The sequence below is a fragment of the Perna viridis genome, chromosome 10 (genome assembly GCF_037379345.1).
Source record: "Perna viridis isolate PV_CMFRI_1.1 ecotype Kerala chromosome 10, ASM3737934v1, whole genome shotgun sequence".
Lineage (NCBI taxonomy): Eukaryota > Metazoa > Mollusca > Bivalvia > Mytilida > Mytilidae > Perna > Perna viridis.
Genome location: NC_142454.1, coordinates 8692128 through 8711435, shown reverse-complemented (window position 1 = coordinate 8711435; position 19308 = coordinate 8692128). Strand labels below are relative to the sequence as shown.

Here is a 19308-nt window from a genome sequence, read left to right as displayed (position 1 = left end):
ATATCAAACCATTGGAAAATATGAACATTTTAAGTTGTTGTAGTGTCATTGGTTTTTTATATTGGTTCTTGGTATATTGTGAAACAGTTGTACTTGTGCAGATCTTTCATTCTGTGGAATGACCATTTGTGTGTCTGCTGTGGATTTTAAAATATATACCCCCGCTCTCAAAACTTAAAATTTCAATAGATCCAAAACTAGACAAGATATGTCAAATTTGAAAACTGTATAATTTGCAGAACATATACAACAAAATTACTAAATAATTTGGGCAATTTTGGAGCTCATTTTGTGCCCAATGATTATTAAAATATGTTTCTACAACTTCTGGTTCTCGAATATAAATTTGAAAAAAAGTATATTTCAAGGGATATAACTCCTGTTTGGTTTGATAATAAAATACATGTTTATGTTTATTCATTAGGTATTCTTGTGAACATGAAACAGTTTTTAGATTGATTCTATCTATTATGGTTTTCAAGATATGAGGGATTGAAATGAATTGTTTTAAGGGGACATAACTCTTAAAGATGAAAATGAAATCCTTAGTAGGGTCATTTTCTAATAGAACATGATGACATCTACATGTTCACCAAGTATAATAATGATGTCCTGAAAAATGAGGTTGGGGGACCTAAGATGCTAATAAACAGGAGATAACTTCTGCAATGGGTAATGAAATTCTTCATGGGATTATTCTTTAAAAGTCCTAGAAAAGGTCTATCGATGGTCCAAATTTTGTAATGATATCTTGAAAGATGACACAACAGGGCCATGCCAAAGTAAATATTGAAAGGGGAAAAAACTTTGTGACCTTTGACCTTAGGTGCAAATGAAAGGTCACATGGACCGAAGATCATTGATGAAAGTCCCACGTCTCTACAACTTCTGGTTCTTGAAATATAAATTTTTAAAACTTAAGTATGATACTTCAAGGGATATAACTCCCGTATGGTTTGATAACAAAATACAAATTTATGTTTATTATGTTAATTAGGCCATCTGCATGAAGCCGTTTCCAGAATTATTCCCTCTCTTATGGTTTTTAAGATATGAGCTATTAAAAGAAACTGTTTTAAAGGGACGTAACTCTTAAAGATGGTAATGAAATCCTTAATAGGGTCATTTCCTAATTAAACGTGATGACATTTACATGTTAGAAAAATAAGATCTTTCCTTGGTAGGGAAAACCCCTAAAAAACAAAAACAAAAACAATATTTAAAAAAAAAACAAACCCAAGCACGAGAGTTATATTATTGGATCAGTTGTTGGATTTTACAATGGTTCTTTGTATGGGAATGGGGTTGAAAATTAGATTTCTTACAACATATGGTTTGCACCTAAATTTAATATTTTGATATTTGTTTCTCAGTTATAAAACTTGAGTGACTAATAACTGAAGTCAATAATAGAGACCACTAATGTAATGTAACTGGAATTAGTAATCAAAAATTTATTTAAATTTGAGTATTTAAAATGATGTATATACAATAAAAAATCTTGAAATTTGATTGCAATTTTACCTTCAAATACTTATGTTGCATTTCTAAAATTTGTTTTTTAAATTTCTTTATTGTTATTTCCTTTTAAGAACCTAGTATTGAAGACTGTTCTTATACTAGAGTTCATAATTAAAATGATTGATTTTATAAGGCATAAAATTTATGTTTAAATTCCCTTGAATATAAATAAATTTCAAGTACAAGAAAAGGGTTAAAACTCTTGCACTGAAGGTGAAATCAATTGTTTGATTAGTTTTGCATTTTCAATCAATTTTATTAATTACAATGGGAGGAAACTCTTGAATGGTATTTTGATAACATAACACTTGGTGTTGAGACTAATGACATCAGAGGCGCAGAGGTCAAACTCCCCGTTGTGATCCCGTCATTGTTCATGTTTTCAATAAAATATATTTTTGTAGTCGTCTCAAAAATCATTGGCTGATATCCAGGTTGTCTTTTTACTTTGGATCTTCAGGAATTTCAGTTCGTTTGTTTCTCACTTGAAATTTTTTCACCTGTTGATTGTAACTACAAAGAGGTATAGAAATGAATTATTTCCAAATGCATTATATAAAAGCACAGATAGATGTTTTCCAACTTACTTGATTCAATCAACGATTTTCAATTTTAGTGTTCAGGGCGGGGATAGAAATGTTAAGGTATTGATAATATTACATCTTCTTAAGATATTTAATTAGAACTTGTCAGTTATATATTCAGGTACATGTATTTCATGCTGAGAAATTGTCATAGCCCCTACTTCATTATGTTATGTGGTTAATATATACCATGGACCATATATTCAATAAAAAGATATTATAATGTGGCTTTATTATTAAATAAGTCTTCCTAATTGAATAGATTCTTTTTGGTTAGGTATTTGTAGGACCATATTTAATTGAATGGTCCATTCTTGTTAGGAGTCCCTGATTCAGTTTATTTAGTCCATTGTGTGGTTTATAATTTTAAACCATTAATAACATTTTCTGAATGGTTTTCTTTACCGTATACACTTACATAACCCCATTGATAAGTGTAGTTTTTTGTCAATGATAAGGTTTTTTTCCAGTGTTTTAACCTTATCCTTCCATTTCATTATCAGCATTAACCCTGTCCAATCCATCCATGTCAGCTGTTATAGTTTATGGTGGTCTATTCTTAACTAACTAGACCTCTGTCATTCTTGCTAAGAACTTAGCTAATTCTCCCGTCATTGTGTTGAATTGGGTATTCCCAGGAATTGTCTTCATTTTCACTTTCAATTTTGTCCCACAACTTAAGAACAGTATGCATGAGATTAAACTGTCATTTTGACGAACATAAACACATGTGCACATGTAAACATGTTGTCATTTAGATGACCCAGCAGAATGAGAAAAATAACCTTCATAGAAGGTCCATATTAACAGTACATGAGAAGATAGTACATTTCTCTGTATTTCTGTAGTAACTGCTCTAGATATAGTTAGAGAATTTATAACTAAGAAAATGGTAAGAAATAACAAAATTTTATACCTTCTGAAATAACATGATCCACTTCAAAGACCCAGGAGGTGGGCACCATTATCATCACATGTGTTTCTACAAATGTTTCTATAAAGGAATGTTCATATTACACCAGAAACTGTTGATCAGTTGTCTCACCATTAATTCAGAAACATTTTTTTGATGGATTAATTTGTTGGCTTAATACCATATGTAGTCATTGAATGCCAAATACTTCATAAAAGTCAAAAAGTTTGAGCGTGAACAGCTAGCTACTGCTTCCCATATATCAGAGGAATTTCAACCAATTCTGATTCGAGAATATTGTCATTTTACCTTGGAAATTAGAATATTAGAATTATTATTTCACTGAGAATTAACAGACAAGAATGGAACCCTGGGTTGTATTAAATGACCGATGAAATCTATTTAAAGAAAAAATCACCCTTTACTACACAGTATAAAGTGATCAACTATGAAGATTTTATTGATGTTAAAGTCTGTATCAAGTTTAAGGAAATAAGAAAGACCAAGGGTTTTCTAGGGAAATGATATTGAAATTTCCACTGTACATGGAATTTTAGGTTAAATAGGTACATTAAAGGAAATGTCTCTCTGACAAATCCTATGAAATACAAAACACAGCGTGCAAATATCAAACAAATTCTTACATTACCTAGATTTTCTGTTTGATAGAATATATGGGCAAAAAAGTTGGCTTTAGTAATATTGTACTTCACTGAATGAGTGAATGGTATATTGGAATCACCTCAGGTTACCCCTGCCATCTATCTCAGCTTCCAATGTATGGATTGATATGGCTTTATATGTGTGAGACATATGTTGTAATGGATATATTTTGCTGTCAGAATCCAAGTTCCTGTTTAATGGGACTGTTCCATTTTTCTTTATATGGAACATTTAGGGGTATACTTAGTGCAATAGGACATGGAACTTTATGCTTTCTGAAAACTGAAGTGAATTGAACATTTTCCTTATTATTTCCTGTTTAAATGGTTGTCACCTTATCAACATCTTACAATAATTCATTGAACAATTTTAATCAGTTACGGATACAATATTAGTCAACATGGAAGGGAGACCACTTTGTGCTTACATTGAAATACTGGCATGAATAAGATGTTTACTAGTTCTTTTGTATAATTGCTCCTGTCACACTTTGCAAAGGTGCAAGAGGGGAAATCCCTAGACAAAACAGTACCTGTAATGCCAGAAAGACAACACATGAAGAATGAACCATACAACACAAAAGGATTAAAAAGTACATACAGAAATACTTATACGCCACAATACACAGGGAACACTGGTGCTACGTAAAAAGAAGTGAATTTTTTTAGTTTCTGTCTGATGCATAGGTTTTCAATCCAACTCAATCAGTGACTACCATGAGTTCAATACACATTTGATATTATAATTCTAACTAAAGAACTACTGCTGCATAGCAAAAAAAGGTAGCTTATGTTGGTCTGTTATGACAACTCTCAGTTATACCCAACATGTTTCAAGCAAAGGCTTTCCATTAAATTATTAATACCGAATGTTTGTAATTATTAATCAGTTTTCTTCAATATTAAATAAAAGCTACCTACTCACCATTTCCATTGAGTTCTCCTGTTATAGTATTGATTTTACTGCGAAAATTCTTGCGTAATCATTAAAACTGCATTGAAATCCACAGAATCTAAAATTACCTCTGTATATATAGTGATTATTGTATTGGTAAGCATTGATGATAAGGGGTTTTTGCTAAATTAAGGAAAGACTTAAATAGCTCTGGGTTTTTTAAGCTTTCTGTTCCTCTATTATTGAAGGTATATGGGCATTTCATAGTGCATATAAAGAACAAGTGTAGAAAAATACAACATAAATTTGCATTACTCAGCCTTCATTTTGGAATTTTAAACTCTTGTAGGGATAGTATTATACACCTGAAGCTTTTAGTCTTATAATGAGCATAATATTTGGCAAAGTAGCCTGGAAATTTGGTCTTGAGAATGGGGCTTATAAGCTGCATCTTGTAATCTTTTCAACAAGCTGTTATACTCCATTCAGTCCTGTTGTGTGCAATATACTGAGGTTACACATGACTGGGAGTTGTTATATGCATAATTTTACAGAGAATGCATTACATTGGGATATTTTAATCATGGTATGTTGCTTAATACAGGTGGTTGCTTAGACTGGTTTACATGACTGTAGAAACAATCAACTTTTCCGTCAATATTGAAGACTGCTTGTTTGAGTATAGAATATTGCCGACACTGCATAAAAGTGTACCAAACTAGACTGTAACCTCTGAATGGTACGGACAAACTAAAATGGGATTTAGACATAACATGATCTATATTACACCGTGTTAACATTCACTTTTACATATGTCAATATGACAAACAGTATTTTAGAATCAAATTCTTGAAATGGTTCCATAAAGTTACATGTTCAATCTTAGATAATAAAATAATTATTGCCAATTCATGATCAGTAACAATTTCCTACAAGTTGGTACACCTAAGCTTCCTCCTTTGAGTAGAGAATTTAAAGGAATGCTGCAAAGGATGTTGTACAATATCAATCTTCAAGGCCAGTAAATAGGAACAACCTAGAAAAGATGATTGAAGATTGTCTTAGGAAACAGATGATAAATCAAGGTCCAAAATTTAAATATTTATGAATCATGAACAAAATGGGGTAACAACTGAAATCGAGCCTCAAGATAGCAGTTATTGTATAATAATGTTAAAACTTGAGGATTCTCCATCATATTGAGGGCAACCAGGAATAGCTTATATAGAAATATGTTAACTTTGCTTCTTGTACACTATAGGACTGAAGGAATATCTCCTTTTGTCGAAAAGATTATTGGGATATTTTAATCATGGTATGTTGCTTAATACAGGTGGTTGCTTAGACTGGTTTACATGACTGTAGAAACAATCAACTTTTCCGTCAATATTGAAGACTGCTTGTTTGAGTATAGAATATTGCCGACACTGCATAAAAGTGACTAGACTGTAACCTCTGAATGGTACGGACAAACTAAAATGGGATTTAGACATAACATGATCTATATTACACCGTGTTAACATTCACTTTTACCTCTTTTGTCAAAAAGATTACAAGATGCAGCTTATAATCCTCATTCTCCTGACAAAATTTCCAGGCTATTTAGCCAAAAATTTGCACAACATCAATGAATTTTCCAACAAAATTTGGTTTTACGCACAAATACAAAATTTAGGTTAACTTGCAAATTTGCTCGCATGTATAATTTTTCACCTTTAGAGTCGGGCTTTAGTTTCTCAAAATATGGTTTACAGGGTTTGTATGTTGTTCTAACAGTACTCTGAGGTTTGTTTAAACTTTCTGCCTTCCATGGAAAAGTTTGGAAGGTACCATGATTTCTCCAAAATAGAATTGAACCTGCAAAATTAACAAATGAAACTTTCTCTTGGTTAAACTTCCCTTCTTATGGGTGACAGGAAATTTGAATTCTAGACTTTATTTGGTGTTTTAGAAACCCACTGACTGATTTTTTTTTTTTTTTTGTTTTAGAGCCAAAGTCTGGTTTCAGGATCGCCTTTAACATGTTTGACACTGATGGTAACCAAATTGTGGACAAAAAGGAGTTTCTGGTGGTAAGTATAGATCATACACTGGTGAAGCAACTAGTGCACATGGATCTAATTTTCTATAGAGTTTTCTATATGGTTTTTATGTGTTCAGTTGGTTTATATTGTATATTTGAATATCTATTTTTTTTATTTTTTGACAGGGTTCAGTGGTGTCAGCTTGTAGGAGAAGTGTCCGCTGGTTGGTTCAGCCTTTAGGCTGTTGCTTCTGTGATCTATAAGCTAGCACAAACCCACCTGTCATCACCAAGATATCCCTTTTGTGTCAGTTCAAGGCTGTAGGCAGCTTGAACAATAATTTCTTTATTGCATAATTCTTAAAGGGAGGTAACTTGTTTTCAAATCAGTTGAAATATTTGATGGCCAAATTACAGATTTGTTAAGGTCATTATTTTATGCTTTGGACCACCAGTGGATAAACAGATGTGCTGTTCTTATTCTTCGACAGACTATCTGATTAAAAAAATCTTTCCTTTCAGTGAATTAATTGCTCAATTTTACATAGCAGATTGATGGCGGATGCAATTAAATCTTTTCAAACTTGGTCCACTAATTAGGCTTGTCACTTATTTAAAAAGCTTAGGATTGGAAAAATATAAACTTCAATGTATACTTTTTTTTTTTATGCTGTTTTCATTTATCACATTATAATGGATACTGACTGATTTTATTTTTCTTATCAAATACATGTATGTATTTTATCAACATTGAATTTTTATGGGTCTTCAGCAATTTTTATGAAATTTTAAATCTTATTGACAGGTTTACTGGGTGTTAAAAGGTTTTTGGTTGTAAAATCTCAATGAAATTGTATTTTTATTGTCAAAAAATTTGGTTTGTATTTTTCCATTAAGCAGGGCATGTTGTTCTCTTGACTTTGAGCTGCTAGAAAAGGAACTGTCATAAATTTTATTGTCAAAGGCATATTTTTATTCATTTTACCATTAATTTCACATAGCGAAATATTAAGCATATAATACTAGACATCATAACTGTAGCCAAGAGCAGTAGGGGGCTCGAAGACCCTTAAAACAACAACTGAGATTCTGGCTTCAAAACAACAACTGAGATTCTGGCCTTTAAACAGCAACTGAGATTCTGGGCCTAAAAAAACAACTGAGATTCTGGCCTGAAAACAACAACTGAGATTCTGGTCTTAAAAACAACAATTGAGATTCTGGTCTTAAAACAACAACTAAATCTAATAGAATGTTGGGGGTTTTATCTGTGGACCTTTTTTTCCATTGACTAAAAAATGTGTAAAGAAAACCTGACCTGAGACCTCAGAAATGAAGCATACAAACATTTTTAAACATAGGTCCACTTGGTTGACAAAGTGGGCGACAGTGCCTAACACAGATATACAAGATAGAGTAGGTTCTGAGATTATGATAATAAAGGCAATATATAACATTGTAATGTGCCTAACACAATAGACAGATATCATATCCCCACTAATACTAGACATATAATTTACATTGCAGTGCCTCATACTACCTAGAAGCTTTTTATACATGACCCTATACAGGCTTTTTAATATCCTATAAATCTCCTTAGCTTTGATTTGTAATGTTTATGTGTAAACAGCCTAAGTCACAGTACCCAATACTGGTTAAGATAAGAAGAGATAGCCCTCAAAATATGAATGGAAAACACCAGTAAACATTTTATGCCTTTAAAGAAATGATTTATTTGGATAATGTTTGGATCAGAACCAATATATCCTCTGGAATCCCACAGAGCGTTACTGTCAGGATCAAAATGTTTCTGTCATTACGTCATCACAAATCTTTAAGAACAATCAAAATATCTAATCTTCTTGAAGGTTTTAGGAATTGAATTTTTACTCTTCGTGGATTAGATCGATTGATTTTGAAAACTAGATTTTCTATAAGTTCATTAAAATTCATTAGTATACCATGTCTTTAGTTTAGTTTCTAAGGATTGGCAATATTTTAGACAAGGCTCATTAGCTACAGAAATTTACATTTTATTTACAATTTTTTTCCCTTATTGATATGCAATATCCAAGTGCATTATACCATAAATGACTGAAATAACATTCCAGTACCTGGAAAAGATTTAGGCATCTGTTACTAATTTGGCCTGAGGGATCATGTAAATGTGAAGAAAAAAGGGGAATACTGTTCTATTAAGACTGTCTTCAATAACAAAGCTTTCCTTGATTCCAATTTGAAATATGAGGTTTTCGACTTCCTATTCATTGTATGTTCAGAAATTATGTCAACATTTTTTTTGACTTTGTGTGTAATTTTCAAGCACTGATTCTGTGAGACTTCAGTAGTCTTTATTTGCAGATTAGCATTCAACACAGAAATTTATGCCATTTTAATGTGGATATCATGGGCTGTTTTCAGTCTTATGTGTGTCCCTAGTTATCTTGAAACACATCATAGTAACAGATAACTTTTCTAGTGAGACTTCAATGGTCTTTATTTGCAGATTAGCATTCAACACAGAAATTTGTGCCATTTTAATGTGGATATCATGGGCTGTTTTCAGTCTTATGTGTGTCCCTAGTTATCTTGAAACACATAGTAGTAACAGTTAACTTTTCTATTGTTGCAGATTCCTCTTATCTTAAATTACTGCAAGATTAAAATGCCTTGAAGGTGCAAAGTAACAGAAAAGGATAGATTCTCTTTTGGTGTTCATTTTATTTCATTTTCTGTACTTACTTTGGTATATTATTTGCCTGTCTTGTCACTGGAATCTTGATATTATTCAGGTTGCTTAAACTATCAAAAATTGTACTTTAACTGTCTAACATAGGCTTCTTATTTGTAGAGAAAAATAAGCTTATATGCTTCTATACAATGGCATAGTGCTCAAAGAAAGATAACTCTAATGTATTTCTAACTCCACATCACTATTTTAACTACAGATTTTGTCTATTGATATTGAAAACAGAAGAATTCATGGTGGCAATTTTCTTGAGGTATACAGGTGATTTTTACCACAAACGTTGAGGTTTTGTAACCCACCTGGATGAATGGTCACACCATGCATGGCAGTTATAATTCTAATGAATGTGAAACTAGGCTTACAATAGTATTAAAGGTGTCAGTTGTTGTTGGTTATAATAATTTCTTTAACAGACATAATATGTTGTTTTAACCAGGAGTTTGAAAAAGTAACGCTTTTATTTTTGAAAATTGATTTTTTTTTTTTATTTTTCTTCTGCAACTGAAGCCACTAAAATTAATTGTGTGACCTAATGCTTAAACGAGGTAAAAAAAATACATGACTTGCACTCACAATAGGCCTTTAATCATTGTGAACCAAGTTTCATTTAGTTGAACTCTGACCTCACTATGCCATTGTTCATTTATCATTTGTTTTTTAATCAACAATTTTAATTTCAGTTGTTCATTTTTTTCTTTTTTCAGTTGGAATCATTCTTCAGTCTGCCCCCTACAGAACGTAAATTTATCCCTCGGCCACGTGCCAAATTGCAGGCAATCCTAGATGTATGTTTCTATGTAATGGAAAATAACCTTGAAAGATGGCATAAGTAGCACTATTCTTTTACTTACTTCTAGATTAAAACCAAGTTTTAATACAAATTCTGTAGAACATTAAATTATCATTTCATTATGGTGATTTAAGAGAGATGGATAGATTTTTTCCTGAAGTTCTTGAAGAGAAATAACTTCAAATAGTTTCAAATGTTACTGCAAGTTTATTTTTAGTTTTAGAGAGATATTATTGAAGCTTTCCATATTTAAACTAATGTATAGATTCTAAACTTGTATGCAAATACATATATTATTCTTTTAGGTGATATAAACATGTGCTACTTCATGCATCTTTCTGCCGAGCAATTTGCAACATTTTTGTGTTGGACTGCATGCTTGCTAACCCAGAAGCTAACTCATGCATGAATCACATCATGGTCAGCACACATTATATTGGGGGATGGATGGAGTTCTTCATGCCTAAAGTATATAACGCATAAAAAAGGAGGGATTTGAAAAATATATTTGTAAGGAAGATTATTCTAAATTAAAGATTTTAAAACTACTTTTCATACATACTTTTCGGGAACAACTTTGTTGTAAAGATAACAAACCTGTTCCTGTCATTGATAGCAGATAAAAAAGATTTCTACAAAAGCTTAAAATGCAATGCCCTGGATGTCTTTTTCTAAAGTAATAAACTGGACAGTAAAAATAGAGCTATAATAATACAGTAGGAATTATTAGTGCCAAGTGCCGGTTTGTACTGGTAAAAAGACAGAAGTTTCAGAGATAATGGAATGCTAATTAGATAAACCTGTTGTAATGATGAGGAGGGGGCTGGTCTGATTTGTACAATTTATGGCATCAGAGGTCATATTCAGCTGTTGTGCACAAGAAATGAATTTATACTGATTTTAAGTAATTTTTATACGCCCATCTTTTTAGAGGGACATATTATGGTATACCAGTGTTCTTCAGACTGTCCCTTGTTAGCAGTCTGTACAATAACTACAAAATGCAGCAACTGTTTTTCACAAAATTAATTGTGATTAATTGTTTCTTTCAATTAATTGTTTCTTTCAATTTGATTTTTGAGTTTTCCCTTTCGATTTTTATAAAGACTTTGTTTTAAGTGATGGGACATTATTTGTACAACTGAGTGTTTTCTGTGTTTTGACTATAACTCAAATACACTTGTGGGAATGTCAATGAAATTTTGGTGAATTGTGTATTTATATGAATTTAAAGTCCCTTTATGTTTTTGTATATTTCCGATTTTACAATTTATAGTTATGGGACTTTATTCATTGAAATGGGTATTTTACAGTTTTTTGGACTGTAATGGTTGTGCCTATTTGCATGGAACTTTTTTAAATGTTTATTTCTGTTTTTAAGTTTCATTTTCCATTATTAAAAAATTCTGATTTTCTGTTTTTAAGTTATAGCACTTAATTTAAAAGAAAAGGGGGGATTTTCCATATTAGCACAATAACTAGAAAATATTTCAAGCTATTTTCATGAAACTTTGGTGAATTGCTTCGTTTGATTAATATATGCTTCCTTTTGATTTATATGTATTTTGGAGTATACATTTTTGAGTTATGGGACTTCATTCATACAAAATGGGACTATTTTCTGTTGTGGTACAATACCTCAGTAATGCTTCCACTTAATGCTGTCACTTTGTGAATTGTTTATTTACTTTGATTAAGGCTCTTGATTTTTATTGTCATACCATCTAGAAACAAAATTTTGCTATCTATAGAAATCACATTATGTCAGTTCAGTAATTTTGTTATTACCCCTCATTGTACATCTGTCTTCTTGCAAGTATTATCGACCCCTTAAATCTTATCCTTTATTGAACTTATGATCACAATCAATGATGTATCAAGCTTGAATTTTGTGTCCATTTTTTTCCCCATTTGTTAAGGGTTTGACCACTGTGGGCATTTTAATTCGCCTGTCATTTTATTTTATTATTATGAAAATATGGTCAGTAATTGACCATTCTGGAACTTTTCTCCTATTTTCATAAAATTTTGATTGAATACATGTGTTTGTTGGTATTGAAATGTTCTGTTATTTTTTTGTTGTATTTGATATTCAGGTCTGTTGTTACACTGATTATAATTTTATTGCGTGATCTTGTTTCATATAACCACTAGTATATGCATTAATTAGTCTGAGGTATTTTTCCCTCTCTTTTCTCTGAATAATGGAGATACTAATTGTAATAATCCTAAGTCTTGTATTCCTCAATATATTCAAAATTGTGGCAGTTCTTTTGCTTTATTGCAGCAACATTTCTAGGCTTGCTCCTTCTTAATCTTAACTGGATTTTAGCTGATGTTTCTATCTCTTAAAAATGGTCTGAGGTTGTCTCTTGTGTGTATGCATGATATTAAATGATACTTATTGAAAAGGTAAAGTTAGTGTGCTACAAAATATGTAAAATATTATTCAATCTACATTTTGGTGTAAAGGGAAATAACTCCTAAGCATATTGAGGAAATGGCTGAAAACATTATAAACAATATAACGGTGGTTCTTATTACTTTTTAAGAAAAATATTTTGCTATGGAATCATAAAGTATTTTTACTGTTATTAATTAGTGCCATCCTGCTGGGTAGGTGTTCATAGTTCTCCACTAGAAGGCAGTATGTTCAAACAAGTTTGAGTTATCAATTTTTATCCTTCTGTATATAAATTGTACACCACATACAACCACAGTACTGAAAGTAAATGCACAAAAATGGACCTCCCAATCACATGCCCAGAGTCATACTTGTTTTTGTATTCATCTTACCACCTCCTTTCCATTATATCACAAGGAGCATGATAAAGAGTCAAATGACAGCTTAGTTCGATCCTGTAACAACACAACAAAACCAGTCCTTTCAAACTACTAAACAGAAAATGTTTATTTCCTAAATTGTGTTGGGAGTTATGATCCTTAAAAAATATTTTACTGAAATGAATAACTATAACATCTTTCTCAGTCTCTTCGTACAGCCAAACTAAAGTTTTTATTTATATTTTCAATTTATGACAATCATCAACCTTAACCTTCTCCTCCGTCAATATGGAGGCATGGAGTATATGAGTGTACTCACAAAGTTTTTTTTATCTATATATGTAGAGAAGTTAAATTTGTATTGGACTTTGTGAAAATGGAAAAAGGTGTACATCATAACACTAGTGCCTGTGTCACATTAGCTTGATATTGCTTATGTTCTTGTTAAGAATTAAAGCCTTTTGTGTTAGAGCTCGTCATAGACAGCAGCTTTACAAGTAGAGCTAGTTTTTAAGTATAAGACAATGATTGTAATATACTAGTAGTACATTCTATTAGGTAGCTGGAATCCTAGTAAAATTGATGTAAAATTGTTATGTTATACTGCAATGCATTTTGTCTGCAATCTGGACAGTTGTTGACCATCACATTTGATGAACACATATTATAGGTCATCAATTTTTATTCCTAGAATACATTTTATTTTTCAAACAATTTTATTATTCCTTGCCTGTATGATCCTTTGGGTTTTCCTCTTTACCGAAGCAGTATATATTTCATTTTTCCTAAGGTTGTGTTCTATTAAAACTTTTTAATTTCATATTTTAGTTGAGGTTTTTGTGCAGCCAGAGTTTATATTGTTTTTCCTGTGTTTACCTTTACCCATTAACACTTTTTACAGTTGGAGGGTGTTTTTAGCAACCAACAACAAGAGACAGGCCAGGCAGCCATCACACGTAAAGTATGTCATTATAATAGCATCTACAATATGTGTTCTAATACTTTAAAATATTGCAAAACCCAGACAGAATATAATTGAACTCTCTATCAGTTTATACAATTGTATGTAAAAACAACGGTAGTAACTAGCTGTGATGTTTTTGATATAGGGTATGTAAGTCTCGTTCTAGTTTCATTTTCGTTACCGGAATTTATGACGTACAACGTAATGATAACCGAAGACTGATCTGCATTTTATTGTTTACTTATGTGTACTCGAAACGCTGTATAACAATGCAAAATCTTCTACATTGTATTTTGTATTTTTTACTCAATACCTTTATCATGTAGAAATAGATATTTGTGATTTTTTATCGGTATTTTTTACACAAAAGATGATTTGCCCTCAATACTGAACTCAACACTCTCAAAATGACAAGTCTCCATGCTTTTGAATGGCAGACTAGGACCCAGTCTCGTGAAATCATGGGGTCACATGACAAGACTTACATAACCTATTCATGGTCCTATCTTCCACCAGCAATATTACAATAATCAGTTATGATATGGTGTCTACCTTAAAGTCAAGTTGAAGTTGAAAATTAAGAATTTTAGATTGTAATAATTAAATCAATATTTTGTACCATTATTTATATGATCATAATCAGAATCTTAAGTTGATAAAATTAGAATAAAATCTTTCTTTTGATAACAGTTATCAAGTGTGGTAATGCTGGTAAAAAAAGATGGCACTTCTACACAATAGGGATGAATTTAAAGGGACATCATGCAAGCAGCTGTTTAGGGAAAACTGACAGGAAAGGGGAGGGGGTATAAATCCTATTCACAAACAACCCCCCTCCACCAAACAGCCTTTAGCGAACACTATTTTCATTTAAATATGACTTCATAATTACCAGCAAGTAGAGTAGTAATAAGACATTTACTTTTTCCAGCCTGTATAACTACTTCAGTTCTATAATATATTATTTTTGAGAATTTCAGTAATTTTTATTAGGTCCCTAATATTTACATTTCAAATCAATTGGAATTGTCATAAAACATAACTTCAAAATTTATTTAAGATAAATACATCACAGGTTCTTGTGTAAAGGTCTGTGAATTGAACAGTATTTTACTAGACCAACCTACAATTTATGTTTTTTAGACTATCATTCCACTGATGTTTACTTGTTACGGTAAAAAGTATGGAAAGTAAATATAGTGGGTGGTCCAAGAAAAAAAAAACTGCTCGGTTATAGGGACCTGTCCACTAGAATCTGTGACACGTTGACTACAATGTAGGTTATGTCCTCTTGCACCAGTCATGCATTACAAACCAGTCTAATGTCATAGGGGTCTGTCCACCAGAATCCGTGACATATTGACTACAATCTAAGTAATATCCCCTTGCACTAGTCATGCATTACAAACCAATCTAATATTATCTGTTCTAGTTATTTTGTTCGGTAAGTTGAAGCAGAATATCGCTGTTTATAGAAGATAACTTTTTTTTCTAATTATTTTCCTTCATTTTATAGATCAGAGATAAATGTTGTAATCTCCTTCTGTATATATTTAATGTTTTTTGTCATTGTGGAAACAGGTATTGCCATCTTCTCACGGGAAACTGAGTCAAACTTTTGTTGAAGCGTATTTACGGGTAACAATCAGTGTTGGCCTGAAGACATTTAGCATCTATTGTTTTTTTCTGTTACTGAATGTTACTAATAGACAGATATGTGTGGATGTCTTGAATCTCTTTGGTCTGCAAGAAATCAGGCATGCTATTTGGAATTTCTAATTATGTCTTTAGGAGTCAAAGGTCATAAGTCAGACCTATGTTTAGGCATCTGAATTACAAAGTACATAGTGTGATGCTGCATGAGCAGTAATATTACAGAAGGTGTATAATTGGGAGTCAGTAGCAAAGTTAAGGGAAGTATTATTAACTTATTATACGGTTTTATCTTGTTTATTTAATATACACATATTTTTCTCTATTTTCAAAATTTATTCAGGATAGGGCAATCTATTACACTGTCAATGTACTATTGCACGGTGCAATATCTCCTTCAGGAGTCTATTGCACTGACCCCATAATGACCTTTATCTAAGCCTATTGATTGGTTGAACTTTTTTTAAGCGCTTCATTGAATTGGAATTTACACACAAAAAAATCGTGTGTAAAAACATAGATGTTACTCTCGTTTGCCAATTCGTAAACATGGAGCAATCAATTTCCTATTCCTGGTCGAATGGTTGTCTGTTTGACATATTCCCCATTTCCATTCTTTATTATATCTCATAGACAAAATTAGGTAATAAAACAGTTATTAAATGGGTTGGATGCAACAGACCAGAACATTTGTCCTTTGGTACTGAGAATGATCAAGTGTTCTATTGCACTCAGGCGTTGGCCTCGTGCAGTAGAACACTTGATCATTCTCAGTACCTCAGGACAAATATTCTGGTCTATTGCATCCAACCCATTTAATAACTGTATAATATCTGTGTATCAAAACTTCTTATTTTGTGTAAAGAACATGTAAGCTCTCTTTTTAAACAATAATGCAATTGCTCCTTCATATTATGTAGCCAGAATGGGTTTTTTTCTGTATAATATCTTAGAGCTGTTTGTGCTACATAACTTGTAGCAATTCTTTGTATTATTTGATAAAAAGAGGCTTAAGACATCCATGCAGCTCCCAAGGAATCAACTCTATATTTTAGAATTTGATTATAAACAGTAGAATATACTCAATATTCAAGTAGTGATAAAAATATTGAAGTTTGATTTATTTGTGAACATGTATCAGTATGGCTGAATGTAACAATAGACAAGTACCGTACATCCCAAGAAATCTAATGAAAAAAAATAGTTGTCCTGTAGACACCGTTTCTTCTCAGTTCTGTAACCAAGCTTATATAAACAGAACAAACTTAAGATAATATCAGTAGCATGCGCATGATGATAATATTCATTGTCGTTACTTGAAGCTTTTTATGTGCTTAGATTGAGACAAAAAACAAGTGGTAACAATAATTCAGAGCTGCATGTTTAATCACTCTTCTAGCATGAACGGCTTCTTGTCCCTGATTTCAGTTTAGTTGAAGAATTTTATTTTCACCTGATATCATTTCATCGCTGGCACAAGATAAGACAGATACTATTTTGCTATTTAAATGTTCATTTTCTATCTTTCTAATAATGAACTCCTAGCACCATTATTTATCCTGCTTTATTTAATGTTCTTTATCATTATATTTTTGACATTGTAGTACAGTGTAATATCATTTATCAAATCAAAGCCTTCACTTTTACATACCAATTTGATATTGTGTTGATTGACATGTAATTTACAAATATGTGAGTTTGTTGTGACATTTGTAACACTAACTTCATAAAATGTTTTCACAGAATTTGGAACCCATTCAGGACACTACACTGCTGTACCACTTCTTTGGACCAAAGGGAAACGATGTTTTGCGTTACGATGACTTTAGCAGGTTAGTCAAAGAATAATCAAGGGAACCAGGGTAATAGCAGAAATCGAAAGAATGTAATCCAGGGACAAAGACCAGACATGGAAAACAGACATACACAACAAAGAACATAAAGTAACTAAAATCATACATACAAAGTAACAAAAGCAAATGAGCAACTCGGACTCCACTAAAAACTGGGAGCACAGACCAGGTGCACTGGTAGGGTGTAAGAAACAATAAAGATACAATTACAATGTGATCTCATTTCTGCATCTTTTAAATTGATTGGTGTAAGAAAGATGTATATGAGGCCAGAGACAAATATTGTTGGTCCATGAAATTGGTTAAACTACATTTTTGCTTATCCTAGAAAAGAATGAATATGGTTAAACGCAAGAAATGGGCAAGTGGATTACATTCTTTAGATTACCACTGTAACCTTGGTTCCCTTGATTACTCTTTAACCTAAACATAAAACAGTAAATACTTTCAGAGAACACCAAAAGGTCTTTGACAAGTGTAAACACACCTGAAGTAAACTTCAAAAGCCCTGAAAACAAAAGTGAATTAATCCACAGTTAACAATGACGCTTCTTAATCTAGTTAGAACTAACATGGTTAATTACAGATTTATGGAAAACTTACAGACAGAGGTGATAGAACTAGAGTTTACAGAGTTTTCTAAAGGTTTTAAGACAATATCTGAGGAGGACTTTGCCAGGATATTGCTACGGTATACCATGTTAGATAAATCTGATGTGGAAGCTGCAGTAGAGAGGGTCAAAACTAAAATTCCTACTGAAAAGGTATCATTTGTTATAAAGTCATTCTTACACTCATTTAAACCCATAAGATTTTCATTTATATTGCTGAAATGCTGAAATGATTTCGCCCAGTAACAGATATATATCATATATCATATATCTGTTAATGGCGAAATTATTTCACATGTAGTTCAAATTATGTGAAGTTCACATGAATTTCATGTATCGGTAAACTGTTCAATTACTGTAAAGGTATTTATTTTCTCAGTTGCTAATTTTTGGTAGATCTTGTCTAGTGAACATATTTGTGGTATCAATCTACACGGTTTCAAAAATAAGATTAGCGTCAAAGAGTGTTGAAAATAAATTTCTTGTGTACCATTTTTTTTGGCGGTTTTTGCACCAGTACAGTTTGTTTACAGTAATTTTTTTCTTACCAACCAGTATGCTATGATTGATTTCAAATCAATTAGGAAACCAAAATAGTTACAGAGGAGGTAGAAACAGAAATAAAGATTTGCAAAGTTTACAAAGCTTCAGAACATTCATCCATGACACACTTCCAAATATCTAGAATGTCAAAGTTGTAGACTTTAAACAGGCGAGTGATTGATGTAGTTTGTATATCCTGCCACACCAAGTGTCCAAGTATTCAAAATTGTGTGATACCCTCCAAAAAGTTGCTTGTCTGTACATCTGTCCACATCCCTCCACCCCCTCCCCCTCCAATGTATCCAGAGATATTTAAAGATCTTGGATATTAAATATAAAGTTCATAGTTCAGTTTTATTGGATTATTTACACAAAGGTTACAGCTATTTTCACCCCAAAAAACTTTGTAATGTGGCAGTCATCATTTATTGTTATTTAGATAGCAGTGTGTTATTGAATGTTCCCAGTGTAATCAATTTCGATAATTTACACTGTGAAATAAATTGGTAATTTCACTCTCGGACTTTCTCCCATCAAAACTTTCATATCAATCCGCCAACCACAAAATTTAAAATTCATGTTGAAAATATCGATAAATTATGAATAAAATCTGTATAATAAATAGGATAATCAACTGGTTATCGTGAATAACCAAAATATGATCACTCTTACGAAAAACGCTGGAGGATTTAACTCCTGCGTGGAACAAGTCCTGCACACTCGTCAAATCTTGGCGTTCTTCTGCACTCATAATAATATTTTG

At 31.9% G+C, this 19308-nt stretch overlaps 1 protein-coding gene and 1 long non-coding RNA gene across 10 annotated transcripts in view; one reads left to right on the top strand and one right to left on the bottom strand.

Annotated features, from left to right (window-relative positions):
• The window catches only part of LOC148604405 (calcium uptake protein 3, mitochondrial-like), a 73933-nt gene that overhangs the window by 47476 nt on the left and 7149 nt on the right, over nt 1-19308 (top strand). For 2 of the 9 annotated variants that reach the window (XM_088550750.1, XM_088550758.1), the window contains exons 5-10: nt 6565-6647; nt 9547-9600; nt 13823-13882; nt 15467-15523; nt 17282-17370; nt 17978-18155. In XM_088550750.1, coding sequence (XP_088406876.1) covers nt 6565-6647; nt 9547-9600; nt 13823-13882; nt 15467-15523; nt 17282-17370; nt 17978-18155 — 521 coding nt within the window. Of the gene's footprint in view, nt 1-6564; nt 6648-9546; nt 9601-10051; nt 10133-13822; nt 13883-15466; nt 15524-17281; nt 17371-17977; nt 18156-19308 lie in introns of all 9 variants that reach the window. The other 7 variants (XM_088550757.1, XM_088550749.1, XM_088550752.1 and 4 more) reach the window with 6 other exon arrangements.
• Nucleotides 1457-5008, bottom strand: LOC148604406 (uncharacterized). The gene is made up of 3 exons (XR_015916188.1): nt 4606-5008; nt 3022-3099; nt 1457-2034 (listed from the first exon to the last, which is right to left on the bottom strand). It is a non-coding gene; the product is annotated as an uncharacterized LOC148604406 (long non-coding RNA).